Source organism: Colius striatus, chromosome 19, assembly GCF_028858725.1.
Source record: "Colius striatus isolate bColStr4 chromosome 19, bColStr4.1.hap1, whole genome shotgun sequence".
Lineage (NCBI taxonomy): Eukaryota > Metazoa > Chordata > Aves > Coliiformes > Coliidae > Colius > Colius striatus.
Window position 1 is genome coordinate 6616067 of NC_084777.1, and position 27382 is coordinate 6643448.

Below are 27382 nucleotides of genomic sequence, written 5' to 3' on the forward strand. Positions count from 1 at the left end.
GCGGCGGCGCGTGGGAGCCGGGGGCGTGGGCGGGGGCGGGGGCGTGGGCGTGTGGGTCGCCGCCGGCGCGCGGGCCGCTGCCATTGGTCAGCGCCCGGCGTCACGTGGCTGCCGCGGCGCGTGGCGCGAAGGCGGAAGCGCTCCGTGTCGGCGCCTCGCGGCGGAAGCGCCGCCATTTGCCGGCGTCGGCGCGCGTGAGGAGCGGCGGGCGGTGGGACGATGCCGGGGGCGCGGCGGTCCTTGGCCTCCCCGGTGGTGAGCGGCGTCCTCTGCCCATGCGGGTCCCTCCGGGCCGCTGCGGCCGCCTCGCCTGGCCCGGGGGCGGAAGGTGGCGGCGGCGGGAACGCGGCTCCTTGCGGGCGCTCTCTCTGCGAGGCCTCGGAGCAGGACCGGCGCCTCCGCGCCCTCTTCCAGAAGCTCGACGTGAACCGCGACGGTGCGCTCTGCATCCACGACCTGGCCGAGGGCCTGGGCCGCCTCGGGCTGCACCGCACTGAACTGGACCTTCTGGTGAGCAGCAGCGGCGGGTCTGGGGGGGTTTGGCCCCGTGAGCCTGAGCCGTGTCGGGCTCCGGACGCGCTTCTCGAGCCAGTGCGGGAGCGTCCGGCCGCCCTCCTCATCCCGCGCCGTGTCCGTGTCCGCCCCGCAGCGTTGCTCCCTCTCCGGAGCCCGGCTCTGTGGCGCGGAGCTCGCCCGCCCACGGTTTTCTCGGGAGCGGCATGTGGGCTCCGAAGACCCTTTAGCTGTGCTTCGGCCGGGGATGAAGACGTACCACGTTAGTGGCGGCAGCGGGCACTTGCTTGTTGCATGCTGGCGCTTGGCATCCAATTACCTTTCTGGTGTACGGCCATCCGGGCCCTGGCTGGGAGCTCGTGCTTGTGTGAGGGGAGACACTGCTGCTCTGCACTTGAAAGAGGTTTAAGCATTTTTAGGTATTTGCCTGAAAGCAACCCTGCTGACTTGAACCCAGGAAGATTCGACTTGCTTGCTACCTGAAGGCATGTGTGGTATTAACTGCAGAAATTTTAGATTGAAAACGTATTGCTTGGATAGGGAGAACCATAAAGAAAATCCTTTTTCTCCAGGTTCAGTGACTAGGAAGCTTGCATGATTGCTTAAATATGTAAAGGATTTTTTGGAAGGGGTAGGTGCAGCCAGGTTGTTGTGCAGTTCTCGTTGCATCATTGTGTTTCCTTATGTTACTCTGCCTGGCACCATGTTGACTCAGATTTCTTCCCCAAGATGGCTTATACATGCTAAACTCCCTTGTCTGTTATAAGAGGAGTATAAAATACCTTAAAATGTAGGAAGGTGTCTGTACAGTTTGCACATGGAGTGTATAAAGTGTGCAGCACACTGACCTTCAACTTCAGCACTGGGAGCTGTGCCCTTTTGAGGTCAGGCAACTCTTTGATGCTGTACTCTGAGGATTCCAGGCTTCAAGGTTCAGTGTTGCTCTGTTTAACTGTAATTAGTGCAATTTACATCTGCATGAATTTGTGTAATAGGCTTGTCCTCAGCACACAGTTTCTTCCTGCCTGGGTACTCTTATGCTGAGTATCTTGGGAAGATAGTAGATAAACACATGGGTGCAGTCAGAGATGTGCTGCCTCAGTGCTTCAACTCTGCAGGAAGGAAGAAGAGTTTAAGGATGACTTCTGAGTCACCAAAAAGACATCTAATTTAAGTGACAGTTCCTATTCTCTCCCTATTTGGGGAGTGGTGCCCCAGTTTGTTGGATAACTGCATGCATCCTTTCTAACTTTGAATCTCCAACATCTTAACTTCTAATGTTTCTTTTTGGTTGGCATCTTCCTTGCTGCTGTAAAACACTGAGAATTCTTTGGCAGTGGCTCAATCTTGTGAGTTGTGCTGCTTCTGAAAATAACTTCAGTGCCATGGTGATTTTCTGCCCTGTGCGTTTGGGTAATGAAATCTGATTATACCCTATAAATCACCTGTGCATGCCCTGTGAAATGCTGACCTGCTGCCACACATGAGTGCCAAATCCTTTACCTCTGGCAAAAGTCTCCCATCCTCCAGAACGTTCTGTGCTTACTCCTGCACGCCTGACTCGGGTTTGCATTCTCTTTTCTTCCTGGGCATGTTATTCAATCCACTCTGATATTCTCCAGGCTAGGAGAATGCACCATCAACCACAATGCATCTTTTACTTCCCAGCAGATAGTTTCTCTGTGGGACTGGCAGAAAGGAACCGTTCTGCAGGGACCGGAACAGCTGTGCCGGAGGGAAGTGCTGTCTGGATGCTGCTTCACAATCCTGTCTTTCTGCTGAAGCCCTTGTCTGTCAGTATTGTTCCTCAGCCCTTTGCTTCCTCTGCCTGTCCTTCCGCCTCGCAGGAAGCGGCTGGCTGGATGAATAGAGTTTGCAAAGCATTGTCAGTGCTGCAGAGCATCCCCTTCAGCCCTGCACAAGGCGTCTGTTGAGAGCAAGGATGCAGAGTTCAAAACTCAAGTTCCAGTTAAACGTGTGGGAACAGTCCTTGGAGAGCTGGCTGGAAAACTTCCCTGTTGTGTATTTTTTTTTTTTTTAGGGAATCAAATAAACTTCCTGTTTCCCAGGCAGTTCTATTAATAAGTTATTCTGCCCTATCCTTAGCTAATAATGGCACCTTGACATTTGGGGTAACTGATGTGAAGTCACACTCGAGCAAATGCTTAGCTGTCATGGTGAAAACCTTTTTGATGTATCAGATGTGGTGTTTGGAGGCCAGTTTGGACATAAATCACATGGATTGCTTGTGATTAGTAAATTACTTGGTGGCTCTGGTGTGTTTTATTTTTTCCTTCCATCAGTACATTTGATATGGGAGTTAACTTCTAAACTTGGGGAGACAGATGGAGAAAATATTAGCCTGGTAATGTGAGGTTATCGCCAATCTTGGCTGCCAGTTGCTAATCTCTTTGCGTCACTAGGCTAAAAGTTCTTGTGGTAACAATAATAGTTTTGGGCTGTAACTTGAAAAGAAAATGAGCAATATTTTGGCTCCCTCAAAGCTTGAGAGTTCTCACTGAGATAAAACCCTTTGTAGCATTCTTGGGAAATTGCTGCCTTCTGTTTTAGAGGCAGCTTTCTGTGGTGAGGAGAGAAGGGCTTGTACTTAGATGCCCTTTAAAGTGGAATTTGCTTGTGTAAACAATGCATTTTGTTCAAATCCATGCTGTTATCTTTAAACCATTGGACAAGTACAGCATGCCAAGTCAATGAGCCTTCTAAAGAAACACAGGTTTGCACTGGTTAGCATGAAGCAATTCACATACTTCAGTTTGCTTGAGCAATAAAGTGATAACCATGTGAAGAATTTTTAAAACACATTCTTCTTGTACTGAGTAAAGGGATAACTTTTATTGCTAAGTTACATCTACCTCTGGAATATTTATTCTTTGGTTACTGCTACTTTCTGACTTCCTTCATGAAACTATTTGTATAGTCTAAGGGAACTGGAAATATGCACTAACTGGCAATACGGGAGTTGAACCAGAGCTATGTTTTCTACTTTGTATCTGGAGATGTCCTATTGTCAAAATTGTGTAGTGGTGGTATCTATGGATTTACTAATATAACTGCATTCCTACTGATCCTGATGAACTGCAGGGCTGGAGTGCTATTCTAAAACCTCATCTCTGCTGCTGAAGTTTCAGACAGTTTGAACTGGTGGAATTAATTCCAGCTGTCCAGAGACAGACTTAAGTGGTGAATTTTGTCTACAGCCATCCTTTCTGTGGTGGTGCTGAGCATCTTCTGATGGACTAATTCTCTCAGCCTTAAGAAACAGCAAACCTAACTCTTGTCTCTTCTCAGTTACAAGTGTCTGGTTGCTTTGGCTGTAATGGTGATGACCTCCTTGGCCTTGTGATATTTCTTCTCTCAAGTTCATATATGTGACTGCTTATTGCCCCCTTGGTATCAGCTTCTCTGTCTGAAACTACATCAGTTCCCATTCTGCTGAAATCTTCACATCTGCTTTCACCACATTTTTCTTAGCCTGGTGTCTCCTCTTTCATCTCCAAGTTCTAGCTGTTTATGATTTAATTATTCCTTTCAGTCTCTATTTCTGCAGCTCTTTTACTCCCCAAGACTTTTAAATACTCTGTACTATACTACGCATAATGTACTAAAATTCTCAGCAGCTGCAAGGGGCAGAAGAAGCAGGGAGTCTTTTCAGTGTGATGCTTTTGCCTGTTTTCCATCTGGAAAAGGATGACCTGAGTTTTTATTGTTACAGAAATCAGTTTTTTATAAAAAGGGCAAATTTCTGATACTGTTCTGTAACCTCTACTGGAATATCTCTCCAAACCTATATACATCTAGGTGCAATGTCTGTGGTTTGTGTATCTTCAGTCCTGCTGGGGCAGTAGTGGAGCTTTTAGCCAGGCCTTCGTAACTCATCATGAACAGTTGTGCAGCACAAGGTCATATCAAACAAATGAAGCAGTCTTACAGTTTCAAATTCCAGTTGATGCCCTTCCTTCTACTGAAAGGTGTTTGCCAACAGCTTCTCAACCACCCATCTCCTCACTAATCCCAAAGGGCAAAAGTGGGTACACTGAACCAGTTTAACACAAGGTGAAACTGCTGTCAATAGTGTGCTGAATAACTCCATACATTTATGTGTGTAAAAACATCTAGGAAAATAAATCCTCTTTGCTGGGTCTGTAGGGAGTGGAGGCCTACTCTTGCTCTTTGTAAATGATGAAATGTGTGGTTTGATGAGGGCCCTGTTCTCATGCACTTGGGAAAGAGCAGAACTGTAAGTCAGTAATTTAGTTGTAGATAAAGCCTTTAAATTTGTGGTAAGTGGATAAGTTGGTGTGAGTTCTGGATTCTGTTACTTTCTCCAATTTAGGCATGCTAAAGATGTAAATGAAGTCTAAAGAACTCTTTGTAATCAAATGACAACTGCTGCAAAAACTTTGAGAAGAAATACAGGGATTGGTTTTGGCACAAGGGAACTTCTCAGCACAGGGTGTGTTATTAATACACTTGGCCAGCAGCTCCTAAAGTGGGAGCTTTGCTGGGCTGGAGGGTGTGCGGGGACACTGAGTGTCAGGGGAGACCGGCTGGCACGCTGCCTGCCTGCCTTTGTCACTCTGCCTGGACCCAAGGGTCTTACGGGGAGGGCGGGGGGGAGGGGGATGCTGGAGACTAGGGAATTTCACACCTTAATGGTGAAAGTCTTTACTCAAACTTGATCTCTGGTCGTCAGACCTGCCTTAATGTGACTAATGCGTGAAACTGGCAGTGCATGTCCATGCAGTGTCCGAAGGGGTAGATTGGAAGCGAGTTTAGATGCAAGTACATACAAGAGAAACTGGCTCTTGCATAAATTTACTTGGTAAATAAACAAACAATTGTGGATTAGGCAAGTGTTGATTTATGTTTGTGCACATACAGGACCAGGTTTATTACCTCTGGAGAGATGCAATCTTGGGATGTTCTTCCAGGATTGTTTTTCTGCCTTATCTTGCAGCAACTTGGGGAAGTCTGGTGCTTCTTGGGACCTTTGTCTGTTTGCAGAGTGATAATGAATGAAGGATACTGGCTGACCTTGGTGAGATGAGATACAACTTTGACATCAGCATATCAATTTTAAATGTCAATGTTGTGTGAGAGCCTCTCTTGCAGAAAAGGATCCTGCATGTCACTGATGTGGCCTCGCAGCATTATGTTTCCTGCAGGATGGGACATATTCTGAACTCTCTATTGAAGTGAATGCCTGTAGGATCTTCAGAGTCTGAGTGAATTGAAACAACAAAACTGATCCGAAGTGACTGATTGTGCCTGTTTACAATACGCAGAAAGGTTTTGGTCTTTCCATGTATGCTCTGTGAGACTATTTAATGGCCAGGGCTAGATATCTTGGCAAGTAGGGGAAAATGTCTCTTTATCCTCATGCACATCAGATGATTAGTCAGATTACTGAGATAAGGGCAGGTAAAAAACCCCAGGACTTCAGTAGACTTAGTTTCTTTTGTTTTTTTTTTTTTTAAAGAAACAAGCCCAACAATGAATCTGAGTGAATGTTGAGCAGAACCCCTAGATAGCTGACAAGTGTTAATAAAGTGACATCAAAACCATATTAAGGACATGATCTCCTGTTTTGAGAGCCCTACAAAATGGTGATGCTGAAGTTCTGCTCTCTGTTGCATATATTATAACATGATACAGTGGTGGGAGGAGGAGAAGGGGGAGGGATTTTTTTTCCTTCAGACCTACTTGTAGCAAATGGTAATTGAGTCTTTGTTCTTGCTCATGTCCTACTGCTATATTTGTCTCTCTGAATGTGGGACATGAACACACTTTAGTGAAGTCCCAGACTCGGTCTCGGGTGGAGGAGCGTAGCTGTGGTAACTAGTGTCAATGTGGAAAGGCAGCAGAGACATCTTGTTTTTCTTAAGTCATATGTATGGAGCTGCAAGGGAGCTTCTGGCAGTTAAAGTTGCTTAGAGGGGAGAATTACTCTAAGAGAAATTGTTGAAATTGTTAAAATTCTTAGACCATGAGTTGCTTGGAAAGGCAGAGCTGTTTGGTATGTGAATCTACGACCTTTGGGGAAGGAGAACAGGGGCTGGATGGGAGCAAGCCTGGGCCTGGAGGGCCATAATTTCTCACTAGCTCTTTTCCTGCTTAACTTTCCAGTGCAGTGAGGAGTTGACTAATTTCTGAGTATGAAGGATGCCCTTTCTCTTGGTCAATCCCCAGGTCTTCATTTGATACCATATGACCTCAGTGGCAGCTGCTATTCTGGGCAGTGGCTGTGTGTTTCCCCCTGCCTGCCTGGCACTTGCTCTATCTGCATTTGGCATTGGCTCCCAGTTACCTTAATATATCAACTAGGATAGCTAATCACTTGTGCCAGGGCTCCTATAATGAGATGATTACACTTCTTTGTGGTGTTCACTGAATTATACTGTGTCACTTTAATGTCTTAAGGTAGTAGAATGTCACTAGACAATCAGCAGTGGCTGAGGTGTTTAGATTTTATGGTGTTGTATAAGAGACACTGTGTGGGGTTAACTTTGGCTTTCTAAAAAGTGAGAAGTACTTTATTTTGTTTCAGAAACTACTTTTAATTGAAAGAGTCATGGTGGCCCATCCTAGCTGGGGCAAGCTGGGTGCTGTCTCTGGGTGGCAGATATGCAGATCTTCCAGGAGATCTCCCAAAGGAGTTGAGTCATGGCTGATTCCTGCAGGGTCACCTAAGGAACTGGAGATGGTGGCAGCTCTTCGTGTGCTGGAGGAGGAGAAGGGTTGTTGCTCTGAGCACAGCTCCCTTTGCGTTGCCCTGCTTTTTTTTTTTTGGTTCACCCTCCCTCCTGCATTTTTTATGTGTTAGCTAGCTGTCTGGTGATGAGGCTCAGATTCTTGCTGGAAAAAAATGCCATGCATTTACTCAAAGTCTTTTAAAAGCCATCTTAAGGCAAATGGTCTGAGTCTGAATTTCTGCCCAGACTGGAAGGTGCAAGTACTTATTTGAAATCTGGAGTTTCAGACTTAGCAGGTACCAAGATGTAGTCTGCATGGTGTGGCTGAAGAGGATACAAGATACTTTGGGTTAGTGACTTAAAGCAGAACTTCCCTCTGAGAACTTGCAGTTCTAAGGAAAATATTGTTTCAATTAAGCAACACACGTCACTGTCTTGCTCTTTACTTTCTCTTTTGTCTGTGTTTGAAAAGATTACAGGACTTCATTGTCAGCTTCTTCTCTGGCCATCTAATGACTAGCTTTTTTCATGATGTAGGACTCTGTGGGCAGCTGCCACAGGTGCCTTCTCTCCCCAGTGACTCTGTGGCTTTCCTGTTGGTCCTGGTGTTTTTCTCCCTTCAAAATTCTGGGCTTTATTCATAGAAACAGCTGGAATTAGAGCGCTGAGTGTCTCCTGATGAAGCCTGGATTGGGAAAGCTGTTTTGGTATTGCCTGGCTCATGGTTGCTACAAAAAACCCCTGGTTTTTTTGGTTCCTTTGTGCCACCGTTCAGGCTGGGCTTGCTGTATTTATTGCATCTTTTCTTATGTGTGAATGATTGGCTTTGTGGTGGTGTTGGTAGAGTAATACTTTCCTACAAATTCCCTATAGGGGAGCAGTTGTCTTGCCTCAAGCTACAATCATCTTGCTGTTACTAGTTTTATTATTCTGACCTATTAAAATTCTCCACTTGGTAAAAGAAATGCTTCCCCCTCCTCCCCTCCCCCCCAAAAATATGATTAGAAAAGTCTGTCTGCTCTCAAGGAGCTGTGGATTACTGTGGTGTCAGAATTCCTCTGAGTTTTCCTTTAGCAAGGACAAAGGCCAAGGAAGCATTGCTCAGTTTCTGCTTTAATTGCACCCCAGGCATGCCATTTCTTGCACAAATTATTATTTTGCTAAGCAAGCTCTGTGTGAACAAAAGAGGATGGTGTTCCTGCCAGGCACACACCACTAAAGCTCATCCTATGCAGAGAAACTGTAAGAAGTAGTGTCAGGGTAACATCAGCTGGTATAATGGGTCCTTGTGAATAGCAACCCAGCATTGAGTGACTGCTGAGGACAAATCCGAAGTCCCACCTGGGTGCTTTGCTTTCTGTATCATGGCCTGTAGCTGTGAGTGGTGTGGCCAGCCTGCCTGCCGTCACAGCGGGCAGCCGTAATCCCTTTTCCACAAGCAGTCACACGTTTTTGGACCCCATCCACCAGTAGCCTCAACTGGTTACTCCAGCAGAAAGCTCTGTAACTTTTGGCTGGGTTAATGAGGTGGTTGGAGGAGCAAGGTAAGTGCAGAGCTGATGTGCGTGTGCGTGAGCTGATGCCATTTAGCAGCAGTAAGCTTTAGATCAGTTCACCACTTCTTGTGAAATAACAGCCTTAGGCTAATAAAAGCAGATTTTGAAGAGCTGTGCCTGGTTCAGAAAAACTCCTTTTTTCCTCTGCTGGCTTGAGAGCATTACAAACTGTCAAGTGTGATCTTTAAAGGATCTGAATCACTCCGTTTTAGGAAGCAGTTTAACTTCTATGCTTGTAGTTGTGATGACTGGCAACAGCAAAAGGTAATCGAGGTAAACCAAATTCCTCACTTTACTCTCCCTGTTCCTGGGCTCTGACGACATTCCAACTAGAACTGCTGAGTTGTGCCATTCCTCAGAGGGTGACAGGGTTTTCCCTGTACCCTCACCCCAGTGTTGAATTTTGTATCTCTTTTGGTATTTTTTTTTTGTGTGTGTGTGTGTGAAGTTTTGAGGTAAAAAGCTTTGTGCACTCTATGTAGACCTTATGAGGAAACAGCATTTTTTTCTTCTTAAGTAACTCTGAAGAATAGTTACAGAAGGAGAAATCTTTAATGTGATGTCTTCTATGTCCTCATCTCTCAGTTTTTCCATTACTCAGGTTGGTTAAAGGAATTCAACACGAACGAGTTCCCAAAAGTGTGATGTTCATATTTGTCCTCTAAAATGTATTTGCAAATTGGCTACTGAAAGCTTGTGGTTCTTCAGCTTTTGGAAAAACGTAAAACAAAAGTTTTATGTAATTACTCTCAAAAGTTAAAAATGGAGGTCCTCTGCTCGCTGTGTGCCTTCCTCTGCTACTGTGGGTAGGGAGCATTGGGAGATGGAAGCTGTGGTCTGTACTTATTTATCCTGCATGTTAAAAACCCAGATTCTCTTATAAGTCACAATGCCTTGGAAAGTGAGGTGTGCAGTGCCCTCTGTCTGTAGATGCAAAAGGCAGGGAAGGATCTAGGACTACTAAGTCGTTGGTACTTTAAGATGGAAAATGAGCCCTTACAGCCTCCAGCCTGCTGATGTGCCGCCAGCCCTGGGCTGCTCAGTTCCACTGAGGTGGGCTGAGTTTTTTAGCAGTGCCCTGGTCAGGAGGCCAATAGCCTCAGCCTCACGGCTGGGCTGTGAGCAATCGCTGGTGTGGCAGCAGAGGGAAACAGGGCATTTTGTGTGGAAACTCAGGAATTTTGTGTTCTGTGCGTCTGTATTGATAGGTATGTGTAGTCCTGCTCTGGCTTATCCTACCCTTGACTGTACAGTTAAAGGCTCCTTCAGAACTCTGCCTGTTTGACTAACGTGCAATGGTTTAACCACAGCACATTAGATCTTGCATAGATGAATAGCCATAAACGCTGTGCAAGCGTGTCGCCACGTTGTGCTTAAAGCCAAATGGCAGAAGCACAATGCAGCACCAAAGAGCTATTGTAATGACAGATGAGACTATAATAGAGCCGGGAGAGCGGGTGCAGTTCGAGGTTAATTCAGCCCTGGCCGGGAAAAGCCGGCTTCTCTCTGCAGAACCATCTGCCGCCCTAACAAAGAGCTGCCGAGCCCCAGCAACGGGTCCATACACGCCTCGGACAATCCCACACTGCCCAACTGCCTCAGGCTCGTGGTCCCTGCCAGCGAGGGCAGCCGCCCCGCTGCCCTCCCTGGCCGTGGCTGCCCGATGGGGCTGGCGGGCGCGTGGCTCTGCGGGGCGCTGAGGGCGCGCTCCCGCCCGGCTGCGCGCGCTGCCTTGCTCCGGAGCACCGCAGCGTTGGGAGCGAGGATTGGCTGGGCACTGCTGCAGTGGGGACGCAGCCTTGGGTGTTGAGCCTCGCTGCTCGACTGATGTGCCGTTAGGATGAGCCGGGACCTGTGGGTTAATTGGCAGCTCTGAGAAGCTTCTCTCGGAGAGGTTCATCTTTGGCTTTTCTCTTAAGTGCAGCGTCTCGGCTTCTCTGTCCGAGCAGTCTCTCCAAAGCTCGGTGTTTCAGCTTCTCCGTGCCAGGGGTCTTGTGCTTTGTCTGTTGCCATCAGATTTCTGAGGCTCTGGTACAATGAGCTGCTTGTCAGGCCAGGCACGACTGCAGTAACAGCAATTTCAAAAGGCAGGAAGCATCCGCAGGAGAGGTCTGTAAAGAATCTGAGCCCGTGGAGTCGCTGGGTTGAGCCTCCCACTGGCTGCCGTGCCGATTCCCGTCTTGGGGGTGCTTGGTAGTGCAGTCACATCATCCTTGGCAGCAAGGCAGCTCCTGAGCACGCAGGCTGTCCCTGCCTGGGATGCTCGCTGGAGCAGCAATGCTGCAGACCCTTTGGCATTTTCTGTCTAGCTTCCTTCCCAGGGCCATATGCCAAGGTCCTGCAGATGAAAAAGAGGATGAGGCCAGAAACACCACCCCACTTCCAGGTCCTGGGGAGAAAGGGCCAAAGATGTTGGGGAAGCCACAGGACAGAGGGACTGATCCCACTGAAAGGAGACCAACTATCCTACTGGTGGTTGGACCCGCAGAGCATTTTCCGAAGGTAACGGGATATCCAGGGGCCTGAGGAGGGGTTGGTGCACATGACAGCGAGTGTGTGGTCTGCCGGGAGTAGGGGTGTCGCAAGTGGAGTGTGTGAGTAGCTGGGGAGGGGTGTGTGTGTGTATCTATTTGGGGAGGGGGGAGAGGAACAGGAAAAGGGAGCAGAGTCCAATGCGTGTGCTTGCTGGAGGGGGACCAGGGGGAGAGAGGAGGTGATCCAACCTTTCAGAGCTGATGCTCAAAGAGGGGAAAAATGCTTTTTAGGGTCATTGGTGGTGGTGAGGGAGGTCTTGAAGGTTCTTGAGCAAAGAAGCATGACTGAGAGGGCAAGGAATGATAATGCAGGTTAGTGTTGGGTCCCACCCCTGCATTAGACACCAGCAAAGGATCAAATAGATCCTGAAATATTCCAGTCAGTCTCGGGAAATTTGGCAAGCCTCTGGAAAAATTAGCATGTTTTGAGCAAATGAGTAACTGGCTGTATTATTTGAATGGCACAGCCTGGAAGAGAGTAAAACCTGTCCTTGGGGAGCGGGTGGCATAAGGGAGAGTCTAAAATCTGCCTGAGGATGAGAATTTCCCAGGAGGTGGGAGAGCAGGGAGGTGGTGGGTGCACACAATTGGTGGAGAGTAAATGGCGAAGCTTTGTCTGGGGGGAGGTGAACAAAAGCTGCTTAGTTTAGTGCCTGGGCTTCTAGCACAGGGCTGGCTGACTGCAGTTTTGGCTCATTTTTTATGAAGGGGTAACGCTACCCGTCTCTCCTGAGGATAGTGCAGTCTGCTCTCACTACATGTGATTTAAGACCAAGGGTGTGACTTGGGATTAGGAGAGAAGGAGTTGGGCATAACTGCCGTGAGAGGTGGAAGTTTGGGGTAGTGCTGAAGGGCTGCAGCAGGGGTAGGGGTGCGTGACTTGCAGGATCCAGTTTATCTGACAGGGGATGGGGCATGGTTGCTGTGAGCTTGTCTCTCTAAAATGGGGAGGTGGACTGGTTGAAGTTGTGGAGAGGATTAATATCTGTTCTGCTGCTGATTTGAATGGAAATAGAGTGGCATTTCACATTCCAGGGAGCAAAAGCCACTCCCTGCTTGAATCAGACTGAAAAATCTGCAGGGACTTTTGCCTTCATCGTTAGCAGTTAGTGCCGTGCAGCCCCTTCTAAAACAGGAGCGTGTGCACTTTGAGAAGAGGACTTTTGTGCACAGAGGTTGAGGAAGGACAGAGGCTCAGAACTGAAGGATATTGTGATGAAAACCTTGACAGCGTAAGGCTGAAAATCTCTGGTGTCTTCCAGGAAACAATGGTCCCTCAGTCTGGGAGAGTCCATCTGTTCACACCTGCAAATGAAGGTTTCTCAAGCTGATACCAATCTCCTCATTCCTGTGTGACCCTGGGAAGTTTTGCTGCATAGGAAACCTAAAATTGCCTAATGGAGAAATACCTATAGAATAAGGATGTGGTAAGATGGAGTTATTGCAGCTTAGGAAGTAACTGCCCATCTGCTAGAGAGGTTGTGACTGTGTAATTTTAGTCTGCCCTGATTGTAAAGTAAAATACAGTGTAAAGCTCTTCGATTGAGGATTATGCAGATATGTTTTACCTTGCAGTTCAGGCTGGCTAATACTGCATGCAGCCATCAGGGCTCAGCTGAGGGACAATAACTTGTTAAGCTGCAGTGACTTGCTTGTGCTGATCAGATATCCACGTTCTAATTACCAGCCTGAAGGAGAAGTGTTGCAAAAAGTCTTGTACAGCCTTAGGGATAGATTCTAAACCACTGTGAGTAAACAGTGTTATTTGGTGTTTAAAGAAAATGAGGGGGACATATGGCTTTTATTCTCTGCCACACATTGTCTGTGACCTTGGGAGAAGTCTTTTGACTGATATGCCACTACGTGTTGTAAAAACACCTGTAACCATGCATCTGCTAAAAACCACAGGAAATATCCCACCTGGTTCTGGGGTTACTGTGAGGAATTGACATGTATCAATAAACTTGACTAGGGGTACCCCATAGACCTTGCTTTTCCATCTTCACAACATTGTTGGCATGTTTCTGCTCAGATGGGTACTTGAAAGCAATGATTTCAACATTTGCTGTTTCTGCAAATATGGGAGAAAACACTGATTATAAACGTGATGTGTTGGCCCCTGTGTATGTGTACACAGGAGACAGCTCTGATCTACCCCTGATGTCACCATCTGGACTTGTAACTTTGGATCTCTGTGTTGTCTGTGGAAGAGGTCACCTTTCCTGGTTACCTTTATGTCAAATAACAAGCAGTGTTGTCTGCCTTCCCTGGTCTCTGTCCTTCCCCTTGAGCAGCCTTGGCTGACTGTAGCTCTGTTCTCTGCTGGGGTCTCTTAAATGATTAACTCCCCTCCTTCATACACATCACACTCTTTGTTTGTGCTTTGTGAGGACTTTCGGTACCATAAAATTAATTATAAGCTAGTTTCCAGAAACTAAACAATACCAAGTTAGCAGAACTAACCAAGAAAACCTGGGGCAATAGGGGTTTTCTCTGGTCCATGGTGTACTTGGCCTGAAAGCTTGTTTTGCCTGTGAAGGCGGATGTTAGTTATGTGACTGTGACGCTCACTGGCACTTGATATTTTTAGAGGCTTTTTTTTTAGCAAAGTAAATTCAAAATTAAACAGCATACTGTCCTGCTCCTTGTATGGCTGCATCCTCCCATCCCTTGGGAGGTGCCTTCTGGAGCTGATGTAGTAAATGATGATGGAGATGCCCAGAAGAGTACAAATGACTTGGAAAGGTTACTTTTGGAATGGCAAGGTATTGAAACTGGTAACTTGTGCAGCCTTTAAAAAAGAACCAAATCCTAGAAATAAAATGAAAATGAGTTTTTGCAGCTTCCTTGATGGCAAGAATAATGAGCAGAGGAGGGTTTGAGCTAGGCTTCACATTGACTAAAAAGCTGTAGGTCCAGCTCTGGTTTTATCAGCAGGATTGGTGGATGGAAGAAGTATCACAGAGAACTGGCTTGAAAGGACTGACTTTATTTGGAGCTCTGTGACCTGTCCTTGGTCTGATCAGGAATAGATGGTGCTAATGAGGGATATACTGTCCGGAGCTCACCTCTGAAGCCCTAGGGTGGATGTGCTGCTGTGTGCCAGGGCTGGAACTATCTCTGTAGATTTGGGCAGTGACCTCATCTGAGTTGTGTTCCACCAGCACTGATCCCTGCAGCTTTGGAGGGCTATCTTGCTTTTGAATACTTCCAGGTTTACCAGGATTTTGTTTTAGGTGAAATCTAAAAACTTCCTAATGCTTGTTTGAGTTCCCTTTGTCACTGCAATAACCTTTGTCACTGGTATAACTTCATTTGTAATCCGTCTCTCCTTCTTAGCTCGCTGTCCTGTAATTAATACCCTGCTTAAAATCAGCATTCTTAACCTCATTACCTTTCTCCTTTCCTCTGACGTAGCGATAGGGCTTTTTTTCCTAAAATGTGCAGATTTTGCCTTTTGTTTCTTGCTGCCAACTCCAGACAGAGTTTATTAGGAAAATCTGCATCATGTTGGCATAGCAACTGAGCTGCCAAGCAGCTCTAACAGTGATGCTTGGGATCTCGTGGGAAGGACTACGGGGGATGTTAAGGCTTGGTGGTGGGGCAAATCCAAGTTGCATTTGTTCACTTACTACCTGGAGCTGGAGGCAGCCACTCACCTTGGTCAGGCTGCTGAAGGGCTTTGCTTTTGGCTGGTGGTGTATAGTATTGGGATGCTGCTCGCAGCGAGACTCGACTCAGGGAGAAGGCTGGGGTGTGCTTTTGGTGTGTGCGTAGAGAGCTGCCATGGCTGATCTTTAAGAGGATCTGGAGTCACTTGAGAAGATCCTGTTTCCGTGGGGAGAGACGTCAGCAGGGAGTAGGTTAAGCCTGGTTAGGTAACGCGGCAGTGGTGCCATGGTAGGTGAGGGGAGGGTGTAGGAAACCGTTGTAGGTCACGATTCTCAAGGGTACTGAATTGCTGTGAGTCGTGATCTATTAAGCTTTAAAAAAAAATAATCCCTGAAATAAAGCCCCAGATTAAATATTCCCACTTGGTGTGAATGACATGCAGCTCCACAAACAGCTTATTGCAGGCCTTGGCTTCTCGTTACATCTAAAGAACAAAATACCGCAGCAAAGATGTGCAGGCTCCCTTGTGTTTTAGGATCTGAGGAGGGGAGTGCCTGGTGGACTTTGCACTGGCCAGGCAATCCGTTTAAACAGAGCAAACACAAGAAAATGTTGCTGTGTCTGCAGTGGAGGGGAAAGCTGTTAGCTGGGCTGGCTTCAACCAGTTCAGCAAACAACGCTGTGTCACTCCAAGCGCAGGCAGCATTACAGCGTTCTGGATATTGGCACTGGGTCTTTGCATCTTCTTTGTATCATAGCATCCCTTTGAATATCAAGACTACACCTTCATTTAATAATTCATCTTAGCAATTAATAATTATGTCCTGAGCAGTATTGTTATCTGCAGCACCTCTGGTACTCTCACTTCAGTGCTCAGTGTTATCCTGTACATCAAACTCCATAGAACACCCAGAAGCCTGTAATTATATCTGCATTAAATGATGCGTATGCCACGCTCCATCTTCGCTCTGGCTTGTTCCTGATGAAAGCTGAGGAACTCGTTTACAAAGTGGTTAAACTGTAAATGGTAGAAACTGGAAAATGTTGTTCTGCCTAGGCCACCTCTCTTTATAGTGCATATCTGACTGCAATGTTTAATTGTAGAGGGAAAAGGAGGAAAACTATTAAGGTGACACAACTGCTGTATGGATACTTAGCTAGGAGGCTTTGGAAGTCTGGGTCTTTCTTGCAGCCTGCCCTTGATTTCTGGTGGCTTTCTCTGTAATCAGTATGATGGCAAACCTTTTCCACAGACTTTTTTTGCTGCCTGTATCAGTAACTTCAGAGGAGAGAGATCTTGGTGTGCAGGGGTTGGTTGCTCCTAGCTGGCACAAGGGTTGTTGAGACAATTTACAACCAAAGCTGATAAACTGACATAGCAAAGTAACCTTATAAAAGTGGAATTTCAAGGCTTTTGCTTAAGCTACATTGTCCCAAACATGTATGAAAGCAATAAGTGGCTGGCACCCTGCTCTTCCTGTGTCTTAGAGGAAGAATTTTTGGGAAGACAGTGAGAGCCCTCCTGTGTTGTATGGTGGGTGAGATTATGGATTGAGATTGATCTGTACTGTGGAGTGTATATGTATGTGTGTGTAAATCCCCAGAGCGGTGAGAACAGGGTCATAAAGGACTGATGGGATGTAAGGAACCGGCAAGTGAGTGTCTCGGATGTTGGCCAAAGCCTCTTAGGTTAAGAGATTCCCAGGAAGAGTTAACTTTTGTGGTAAGGTCGTCAGGATTAATGGAGAGTTGAGCAATGGGAGGCAGTTCACATACCTCCTCCAGATCCCGTGGCTAGTAGCAGGGTGGGACTATACAGCCACGGCTTCCCTTTTAAGTAGAAGGGCAGGGCTTGTACAGCCAATCCCACCGGAGCTGTGTGCTCATAGGCGTGTGTCATGAGACTTGCTGGCATTTCCCTTCCACTACGCACTGACTTCAGCTGAGAGGAGTCATTCAGTTCTACTTCTCTTCCCGGCCGCTCTGAACAGGGCAGCTGAGTCTCTGGCTCGGGAAGATGCTCTGCCTCTGTCTGTATGTGCCAGCGTTCGGGCAGTCGCAGGCAGAGTTTGAATACTTCGAGTCGAAGGGGCTGCCGGCTGAACTCAAATCCATCTTCAGACTCAGCCTCCTCATTCCTTCCCAGGAGTTCTCCACCTACCGCCAGTGGAAGCAGGTACAGCCCTGAGAGGGCAACGGGAGGGAGCCAGCGATGGAGAGGTGGTCTGTAGCACCTTGAGTGGATGGTCTGAGGGGAAGAAGTTAGTGATGGCTCTGTTGTAATAGCTGAGTACAGCATGGACATGTTTCCCTCTCCCTTTGGCAGGGATTGCTGAAGCAGCATGGGGTGGGCTTGGTTCTTTTTTATTCTTTTGGCTTGAATCTGAGATTTTGATGCCTCTGAGACCATTTAAACCAGTTGATTGGATGCATGTTAAATAGAAGAAAGGGTTTTCCAAGCTAGGGATTCTTTTGCTTTAACTGGTTTCACATCCTTTTCCTTTTCCTTCTTGCATCCTTCCTCTTACCCCCCTTCTCCAGGGAGGTGTGTAATCTCATTTTGGCTCAGGCTGACGCAAGTCTCACCCCAGCCAAGGGGAGCAGGTTTGTGTCATGAGCTGGAGAGCAGCTCGGCAACCGTGGGTTGTGCAAGAGCCTTTCCCTTCTCTGCGGAAGGGAGCTGCACTAAATCCACGGAGCTCTCTGCATCACAGCCCTATGATATCCGTGTCCATATCTGTGACTGCATCACAGCCCTTGCTTTCAGTGTGCTGCTGCTCACGTGGTTTTCATGACCAGGCTGTTGAGAGCCTAGGTAGCTGATTATTAAACAGCAAAGCTGCGTAGGCTTCCCATACCTTTGTGCAGACATACAGGTGGGGAGGCATCAGTCTTGGGGGGGGTCCCAGACCATGCCTGTTGTGGGGTCTGTGTGTCTTACAGGTGACTATAGAAATGACATAGCTGCTATTGATTAGTTCTGTCCACAGAGATTTTTGTATGTGAATTACTGCAGGCAGATGCTTGTTCAGTAGATGATGGGAGAGAAGATGCTGGAAGCTTGGTGCTCTCACCCTTTGTGCTTATGGTGCAAGTTACTATTCCACAGACTAGCAGTGTTGTTGCTTTGTGGTTGTGGAGGAGGAAGGTGAGCAGAGCAAGGCACCTTTTATTACCTGTCGTCTCTTATCACTCTATGGTCTTTAGGGCTGTGCAGGGGAAATGGGAGCAGCTGCACAGTCACATCTCTCTTACAGTGTCTCCAAATTATTAGTGCCTGTCAACAGGTTGGGGGTTGCCAGTCAGAGGGAAGCCCTGATTCAGCTGTTCAAGTCCAATCTGCTGACATGTGAGGGGTCTATCTTTAGCCTCCAAGTTGAATGTGGGGTCATATCTGAACTTTACAACAGTCATATGATAAATTGCAGGTTAAGAACACTGGGCATACCTCGAAGGTCAGGGCAGCTGAGCCACTACTTTCTTATTTAAGGTTCATAAAAAGATTAGGAATAATCCTCATAGCATTAGGGCTAAAGGGACATGACTTGGTGGAGTGAGAGTTTTAATAGCAAACTATTTAGTATTGAAGTAATCTAAAATGGCATTGAAACAAAGACATAAGGCTTAGGAAGAGAACTGGTGCACATAGGCCAAGAAAAATATCACAGTCATCTTAGGTTTGCTTATTACTTTTGAAGCCTAAATAGTGAACAAAATATTGGTGAACAGAGAGTTTAGCTCAGAGCTTCCTCAACAACCCACCTGCTATTCACTTAAATGTTACAAGAGTTAAAACAAAAATTAGGTGTTGTGGTGGACTGAGTCATGCCTCGTGCAGTGTTGCTCACTGATACATGCTGAAAAAGATCTACAGGCTGTCAAAGGCTGAGAGAGAAAGGGAATGGGGACTCCCTAAACCACGTTCTTGTAGTCACTAGATCACCTCCCCTGTCAACAAGTGTCCATTTGCCCTTAGATAGGACAGTCCACCTGCAAGTGCCCCATGCTGGAGTGAATTAATTAGTCATTTACCTTGTCCTAGATGTCTGGCACAGAGTCTAATCTTGATTTAAGCTTTGTCCTACTAAGAACCTTTTCTTGTTCTATATACATCTCATGGAAACTTGTATAATTAAAGCACATAGCTCCAGGGTGCCTAAACCAGTTCATGGGGGTTTTTATCTTTGGCTGTGTCCACTAGAGCAGGACAGGCTTTTTCTGGTTGGAGTTAGCTATTGCCAGAGGGAGCTTACTTCTCTAAGGATCACAGTAAGCATGAAATTCTTTCTGTTCAAGTTTTTTTATTACCTGGAATTTTGTGATTCACTTTTTGTGCAAATCTGTTGCTTCATACTTCATTGAAGAACACCCACAGGGGGTTTGTAAAGTGTTAACTGAGATACAAGATTGAGATTAGACACATGGTACTGGCAGAACATCCCTGGTAAAAGCATCAGGCATTTCATCTGTGTGACTGAGGGGCAGTTGCCTGGAATTGGGTCACTGTTCTACACTAAAGCTTTGCTCAAATTTCTGTGGGGAATTAGCATATTTCCATTGCTACTTTCTAGAGAAAAGTCAAAGTCTTGTAGGAGATGATCTTTATGGTAGAAGGGGCACGTCTGTCTGAATGAACAAAGGAACTGATGGGTTTTGCTTGTTTTCTGAACAGAAAATTGTGAAAGCTGGAGACAAGGACCTGGATGGACAGCTGGATTTTGAGGAATTTGTTCACTATCTCCAAGATCATGAGAAGAAACTGAGACTGGTCTTCAAGAGTTTGGATAAGAAGAATGATGGTAAACACCTTTCTCCTGCTCATGAACAGTCCATCACATGCCTTAGCTCAGAATATGTGTTGTGAGCTCACTGGCTTATCTTTGCAGGCCGTATTGATGCCCAGGAGATTGTACAGTCTCTTCGTGACCTGGGAGTCAAGATCTCTGAACAGCAGGCTGAGAAAATACTGAAGAGGTGAGGACTCAAGTTTTCTTCTGTGTTACTGTTGAGGGGGTTAGAAGGAAGTGCAGGGACATGGAACTCATCTGCTTGTTCTACCCTGTACACACTTTCCAGAGACTTCAGCTCCTCCCTTTTTGCCTGTTACTCTTCATTTTGATTTTTGTTTTTTTTTTTCCCATGAACTGACATCTAAATGGAGTTACTGTCAGAACCTCTTACCTTCCTGACCTGTTGTGGGGAAGTGCTTGTGCCTGAGCAGATTTGCATCCCTGTCTGATTGTCCTGCTGCCCTGAGCTTGCTGCTTTGGAGAGGGACTGTGCAGTTGCTCTTAGGAAACTGAGCGCTTTATGCATGTGGCAGTAACTGTTAACAACCACTTATTTGTGCTGTTTTTTCCTCTTTCTTTCCTCTGCTACCTTCCCTCTGTCTGTTTGCCTGTGTGTCAGAATAAGGACGGGACACTTCTGGGGTCCTGTCACCTAGTAAGTATTATTTTCCCTTCAGTGTCAGTTATGTCCTTAAGTTTGGTAGGAGGGGGTGCAACTGCTCCTGTGGTTCAGTTAAAGGGGAGAGAGAGGGGAAGAAAAAAGGAGTTCAATTCCACCTTTCTGCAAGGTTTGGTGAATAGATTTCCTAGCTTTGTCTTGTGTCTCTTTAGAAGCCTTTAGAACTTGCTTTGCAAAGCTTTTTGTGGTATAGGCCTGGATAATCAAAGAGAAGGGGAGGAGGAATTTGTTACCCAATGGGAGTCTGTAATTACCTAATAATAAATCTTTTTAGCATGGATAAAAATGGGACAATGACAATTGATTGGAATGAGTGGCGAGACTATCACCTGCTACACCCAGTGGAGAACATCCCTGAAATCATCCTCTACTGGAAGCATTCCACGGTAAGAAATGGTTTCTCTGCAACGGGTCTTGGTCTTTTCCCAGCTTTTCTTCCAGAGTCCTGACCCCCAGGAGCTGCTATCAGCAGTCCCTATCTTTCTCTTCATGGTTCAATAGCTGCCTTGTAGCCCAAGAAGCCCTATTGCTTCCTGTCCTGCCCTGTTATCTTGCCACCTATCACTGGAATGGCTTCCGAAACCTCTGGCACAGTGATAACACCTGTTCTCTGAGGAGATGGGGGTGTTTGCTTGGCTTATGCCTCTGAGAGCTCATAGCAGTGGCCAGTCCCTGCTGGTTCAAGACTTGTTAAGACTAGAAACTGATTTGACAGGCAGCCGTCCTTCCTGGAGATATTTCAGGGTGTGACATAGTGTGCAATGAGATTAAACTGGCTGCATGCTTGGAAGCTTCCAGAGTGGTCCAGGTAGCCATGGTGCTACCTCCAGTTGGTCATTTAGTTCCTTACTGCCATCCACAGTATTTTAATGCAGGCCAATAATCAGCAGTTGTCAGCTTCTCAGACAGAAATGAATGTTCTGAATGAGCCTTCTGAATGTGAAGGTTCCTCTGTGACGTACAGTGGCAGTTCCTGTTCCCAGACACAGCAGTTAATGGTTACACATAAACTGCTGACTTTGAATAAGCATATCCAGTACTTTAACAGCACTGATAAAGAGCAATAAAACTTTGACAAGATCACTAGCTGACTAAATGTTTCTCAACACCTTATACTTCTACAGATCTTCGATGTAGGAGAGAATTTGACTGTCCCTGATGAGTTCACAGTGGAAGAGAGGCAAACAGGGATGTGGTGGAGACATCTGGTTGCAGGTGGAGGTGCAGGTGCTGTGTCCAGAACCTGTACAGCTCCCTTGGACCGCTTGAAAGTGCTCATGCAGGTATGATGAAGCAGTTCCAGTTTGTTTGAATACCCAGGCAGATTCCTTTAATACCGTTTGATGCTTAGGAGGTGATAATGTTCATCCACATGGTACAGCACCCTGGCCAGGATTAATCTTATTGTTCTTATATTGCTAATTTTGAAAGCTTTTTGGTTTATTTGAATGATCAAAGTCATTTAAAATGTTACCCTTCATTGACTAGAAAAAATAGAGAATTTTTTGAAAGGTAGGTGTGTGAGACTCAGTAGTTTGAGAGTGCTGTGGTTTAGGGCACTGGAAAACATGGGTTTTGGTTAAATGAGTTCAAGTCTTGTGTTCCCATGAGAGACCCAGAGGCCATAAGAGTTGAAGTGATTGTGGTTGTCAGCTGGCAGACAGGTTTTGTTCTCAGGTACAAAACCCTGATTTTAGCCTGCTTAGTCACTGTACCTGCTCTTGAGCCAGCTATGGAGTTTGTCCTGGGTCTTATGCTAGGTATGGGAGGTTGCTATTTAGCCTTTCATCCTATTCCAGAGGGAGATATTGATTAGATTCACTAGTTAACTCTAGACTTGGCAAAAAAAAAAAAACCCAAAACAAAGCATCTTGCTTTCTTATTGTAGAGGTTATCTGAAAGGGATTAAAGCCTTGGCAAATGTCTGGGTAAATAAAAAAGCACCCTTTTGTCCCTGGATTATGGAGGAACATAGCACTGTCGTAATCAGGACTGGAACTAATCCAGGCTCTCTCCCTGTCTCTGCCAGGTTCATGCCTCCCGCAGTAACAACATGTGCATCATTGGTGGTTTCACTCAAATGATCCGAGAGGGTGGCACGAGGTCACTGTGGCGAGGGAACGGCATCAATGTGTTGAAGATTGCACCCGAGTCTGCCATTAAGTTCATGGCTTATGAGCAGGTGAGCAGAAGGGCACAGGCAGGTCTGGCTGCAGAAGGGTTTGCAGAAGGACAAGCTGAAGAAAAAAAAAAAAAGATGGCTGAGGTGAATCATAGACCTTCAATGTTTGTTTTGGCTTCCACAGATCAAGCGGTTCATTGGTACTGACCAAGAAATGCTGAGGATTCATGAGCGACTGTTGGCTGGTTCTCTGGCTGGAGCCATCGCACAGAGCAGCATCTACCCGATGGAGGTGAGGCAGATGAGGGCTCCTGGCAAGGTGCTGAGATAGGAAAATGTGGGTAGAACAGCAGCTCTGTGGTAGTTAATGAGTTCTCAGAGGTGATATCAGGTCATACTGCTGATGCAACACTTTCCATAGTCCTGGTTATCAAGCACTTAAGAATGACATTGTCTATATGTTTCTCTCTTCCTCCTATTGATTCTCTTCTAGACTTTCATGGTATTTATTCTTGTCTTCTAGGTTCTGAAAACACGGATGGCCCTAAGGAAGACAGGACAGTACTCAGGCATGTTGGATTGTGCCAAAAACATCCTCAAGAAAGAAGGAATGGCTGCCTTCTACAAAGGCTACATCCCCAACATGCTGGGAATCATTCCATACGCTGGTATTGACCTGGCAGTCTATGAGGTATGAAGCCCTTTACCTACTTGTGTTTGCTCTGGCTGAGATGGAGTTAATGTTCCCCAGTCAAGGTCAACTCACCACACTGTTGTAGGGCTGTGCTACTTGTGGAGCTTTACCCCTGTCAGACCTGTCAGTTCCTACAGTTTATTTATCAAAGCTTTCCTGATCAGCCTTATGGGGCACAAATGGATTTTTTTTTTAAACACAAAATGGCCTAAAAGATAATCCAGTGCAACGACTCTCCCTTTGTAGTTGACATCACACATGGTCCCTTGTTTAATGAGAAAACTGCAGCAGAAAGTTAAAGGATTTTCCCCAGGCACTGCAGTAGGTCAGAAGGATTTGAGAAGCCTGGTGTTTCTAGCTGAATTTGCATATAGCTTTCTGGGCCTTCAGGCTGCATCTTTAAGTACTGTGATTTTTCTTTTGATTGCCTCCTCACTGCTAATACCTGCCCTGTTTCTTCCAGACACTAAAAAATGCCTGGTTGCAGCGCTATGCCATCAACAGCGCTGACCCCGGGGTCTTTGTTCTGCTGGCTTGTGGCACCATCTCCAGTACCTGTGGACAGCTCGCCAGTTACCCCCTGGCTCTTGTGAGAACACGTATGCAGGCCCAAGGTGAGAACTTCATGGAACTGTGGGGACTCCTGCCATGGTCTGTGAGCAGGGTAAAGGTCTTCCGGTGTAAACATGACAGCAGTGGCCTTCACTGGCCTGTGCAGCTGAGCAGTCGGCTTTTTGCCACGCTGCAAGGGGACAGTGGACTTTGTGATGCCCTTGGCACCTGAGGCCAAGCACCTCCAGGGCAGAGGTTCTGTTTTGCTCAAATAAGGAGTTTGGAGTTAAAAGCACCTGCAGAGGAGTTGGAGAAAATGTCTGTGGTGTGCAGCACAGCTATGGCTTCTTGAGAAGTTGGATGCTTTGTTCTGTGAACATCTCAAGGAAGCACATGAATCAGAACTGCTGTTTGAATAGAAATTGGATTTTTTTGTTGAAGAAGACCTTAAAGGTCGAGTCCAAGCCCACCACTAACCCCTGGCCCTCAGCACCTCAGCTCCACGGCTTTGCAATAGCTCCAGGGCTGGGCACTCCGCCACCTCCCTGGGCAGCCTGGCACAGGGGCTGACAACCCTCTCAGGGAAAAAGTTCTTCCTCAGCTCCAATCTAAACCTCCCCTGGGGCAGCTTGAGGCTGTTTCCTTTTGTCCTGTCATTCATTACTTGGAAGAAGAGACCCACTCCCACCTCACTCCAGCCTCCTGTCAGGCAGTTGCAGAGAGTGCTCATGTCTCCCCGCAGCCTCCTCTTCTCCAGGCTGAACACCCTCTCAGCTGTTCCCCATCACACTTGTGCTCCAGAACCTTCCTCAGCTCTGATGCTTGTCTCTGTACACGCTCCAGAACCTCAATATCCATCTTGTAGTGAGTGCCCCACAGCTGAACACACTTGAGATGGGTGTTTCCTTAAAACTGCCTAGACTGCATTATTTATTGTGTCTTTCCCTATTGCAGCTTCAGTGGAAGGTGCTCCTGAAGTGACAATGAGAGGACTCTTTAAGCACATTCTGAAGACAGAGGGAGCATTTGGTCTTTATCGGGGTCTGGCACCAAACTTTATGAAGGTGATTCCAGCTGTAAGCATCAGCTACGTGGTTTATGAAAACTTGAAGATGACTCTGGGCGTGCAGTCACGGTGACCAGGAGATGCTGAGGACTTTGAACTCTGAAATCTTGGGGTGCAATCCCAAGACATATAGCCATCTCTCATTCTGTGAATGTGTTGACACTAAGCTGACTAAGCAAAGCTGTGAAATCTCAGATAGTTTGTGAGTCAGTAAGGGGAAGGGGAGGATCTGGTGTCCTTTGCCATCTTGCTACTCAGAGCTCCATCACGTGGTCCTTTTTATTGGGCCTTTTGGGAGACCAGAGGTGAACTCGTAGGAGAATCTTAAGGTGTGAGTTGCTGAGGTCAGCTCCCAGCAGCATGGCAGAGTAGCAAAGATTTGGGGAACAGATCTGCCTTCAGCATGTTGCGTGTACAGAGCTGTTTGCCTGCAGATGAGCACCTTCTGACTCGCTGAAAGAGCTTCTTTTCCATTCAGAGAGCTTCTTTTCTCCATTCAGTTGTGTAACTTCCTACCCATTGTTTAAATTTGTACAAACCTCGTGGAGGAGCTGCTGCCACACCAGGCTTGTGATTATGTTTACATATATTCCTTTGGGTAGGAGACTTTCATGTTCTGCTTCTGAGACTTTACATGAAGCGTAACTTCAAATTGTACTGGTTTGGAGGGCTGGTGGGCAGTGGTTTATCCAGTCAGGCTGAAAGTTACTTAGGCCAGCCTGATGAAGAATTAGGATTATTTATTTTTTATAGGTTTAAGTGTGTCTCATAAATCCACTAACAAGATGCACTTACTAACAGAAGCAGCAGACTAGAGCCTGCATGCCCGTATCCTTTGCATGCCAGGATTGGCTTGTCTTATACTCAACAAGGGCTTGGAAAGGGGAAGGCAGGAGAGCCCTGGACAGACTGGCACCTTGATGCATGGCTTTAGTGAACAAAAGACAATATTTCAAGCTCCTGTGCAGCTGTGCTCCCAGCACGACGTGAGAGCCCCTGTGCAGTGTTGCATGGACCTCTGAATTCCATTCTGCCTGGTGCCAAGGATAGCTGGTGGACCTTTTCCAAACCCCGTGCCTACGCTGCTATCTATCTCTTTAGACCTCTTTGTAGATCATTCTTCAGGCTTGCATTAGTGGGATGGAGTCCCCAGGAGTGTGTCTGCTGTGGGAAGGGCTGTTTGGGAGAGGGGCTGGTTGTCACTGGGAGGGGTGAAGACATGGTCCTGAAGACATGCCTGCTTTTCTTTCAAAGGGTGCTTTTCATACAGCTAAGGGAAAGAGTTGGCTTTAAAATTTCTCTGACTGTGTTAATGGGCCACTTTAGTTGATAGGATCTGGCTTCTAAGGCCTGGGAGATCCTCATCCAACTTTTCATTTTGGGCAAAATGGACCAGCGTTGCATTCCACTGTTTTACTGCTTAAAGCATATTTATTTTGTATTTATTTGAACAGAGTTATGTCAGACTATTTTTATAGACTTGTTTAAATATTGTTACTGTGCTTATATATCTCCTGTTTTAAAGAGTTCTCTATTTGTTCTCTTACATCCCACAGCTGAGTTGTGGGGAGGGATGCTGCGGTTGCATGTGTCCCTTCCCTTCGGGGCCTGAGCTGCCTTTCCCACATGTGGGTTGTTGCTGGAAATCCTCAGCCCAGAGAAATTCTGTAGCAAGAAGCCATAGGAGAGAAGGGAGCTGATGAGGAAGCAGTACCTTGGGAGGAGGGAGAGGGTGCACAGTGAGGCTTGTTTTGGAATTGCTTCTGTGCCTGGCTGGAAGGGTTTCGGGTGAATGGCTGAAGTTGAAATAGAAGGTCTGTGTATGTTGGATGTCACAATGGCTAATTGAGAGTGAACTTGGGCAATTTTTAGGTAAGGGGGGAATGGAGAAATCTCAGGGACTAAAGGAAATACAAGTTTCCAGAGAAATGGAAGGAAACTTGCACTTGGACACAAGCTGCTGCAGTTGTGCTTGGAGGCTGGGTCAGCAGGCCCTGCCACTGAGCCAGTGCCCTCCATGTGCAAACAGGCACTGTGGAGAAGGGTGTGAGAGATGCAAAAGGACCTGCTAGCACTCAGCAGCTGCTTTTCTGCTGACAGATTTTGGTGGTTCCTAGAGAGTCTTCCAGTGAGGCTCTGCCTTGGCGATCCATTGCTGTCAGCAGTCAGCCATCAGCCAGGTGGAGATCTAACCAAGCTGAATTAGGGGATTTTTTTCCACCCCCTGCTTCTTGAGACTTGTCATAAATTCTGTGGTGGCTCCTTCCTACCAGTGTGGCCTAATGGAAATATGAATATCAGAATGCAAAAATCAATGCAAAATGACAACCATCTTTGTAGCTGTAACCACAAATTGTTATAATGCAAATCTAACTCAGATTCTTCATGTAGGGAGCAGTCTGCTAATAAAGGTCTGTCAAAGAGATACCACGTGTCTGCGTTTTTCTTGATACAGCTTATTGGTGCTGGTTCTGGCCAGGATCTTCCTGGGATGATTCTCACCAAGAGCACTGACACTGGGAAAGATTCTCCCTATGAGGACCTGGGAGAA

The 27382-nt window shown here is 46.6% G+C and overlaps 1 protein-coding gene across 2 annotated transcripts; it reads left to right on the plus strand.

Moving 5' to 3' along the window:
* The first annotated feature begins 141 nt into the window (after positions 1 to 141).
* SLC25A25 (solute carrier family 25 member 25) lies at positions 142 to 27256 on the plus strand. 2 transcript variants are annotated; one of them, XM_062011724.1, is made up of 10 exons: positions 142 to 510; positions 19601 to 19727; positions 19815 to 19902; positions 20672 to 20783; positions 21522 to 21680; positions 22427 to 22579; positions 22704 to 22811; positions 23043 to 23210; positions 23677 to 23827; positions 24720 to 27256. In XM_062011724.1, exons 1-10 carry the CDS (start codon positions 220 to 222, stop codon positions 24902 to 24904), a joined length of 1542 nt encoding a protein of 513 aa, XP_061867708.1. In that variant the 5' UTR covers positions 142 to 219; the 3' UTR covers positions 24905 to 27256. The 2 variants fall into 2 exon arrangements, with proteins under 2 accessions (XP_061867708.1, XP_010197692.2); XM_010199390.2 differs by lacking the exon at positions 142 to 510 and adding an exon at positions 16842 to 17104.
* The last annotated feature ends 126 nt before the right edge of the window (positions 27257 to 27382 follow it).

Bases quoted from the DNA above. Each gene is read 5' to 3' on its own strand.
- SLC25A25 (XM_062011724.1), top strand. From the start codon at position 220: ATGCCGGGGGCGCGGCGGTCCTTGGCCTCCCCGGTGGTGAGCGGCGTC. The intron at 23,211-23,676 runs GTATGAAGCCCT...TGTTTCTTCCAG, and splicing joins TTGACCTGGCAGTCTATGAG to ACACTAAAAAATGCCTGGTT. The intron at 23,828-24,719 runs GTGAGAACTTCA...TCCCTATTGCAG, and splicing joins AACACGTATGCAGGCCCAAG to CTTCAGTGGAAGGTGCTCCT.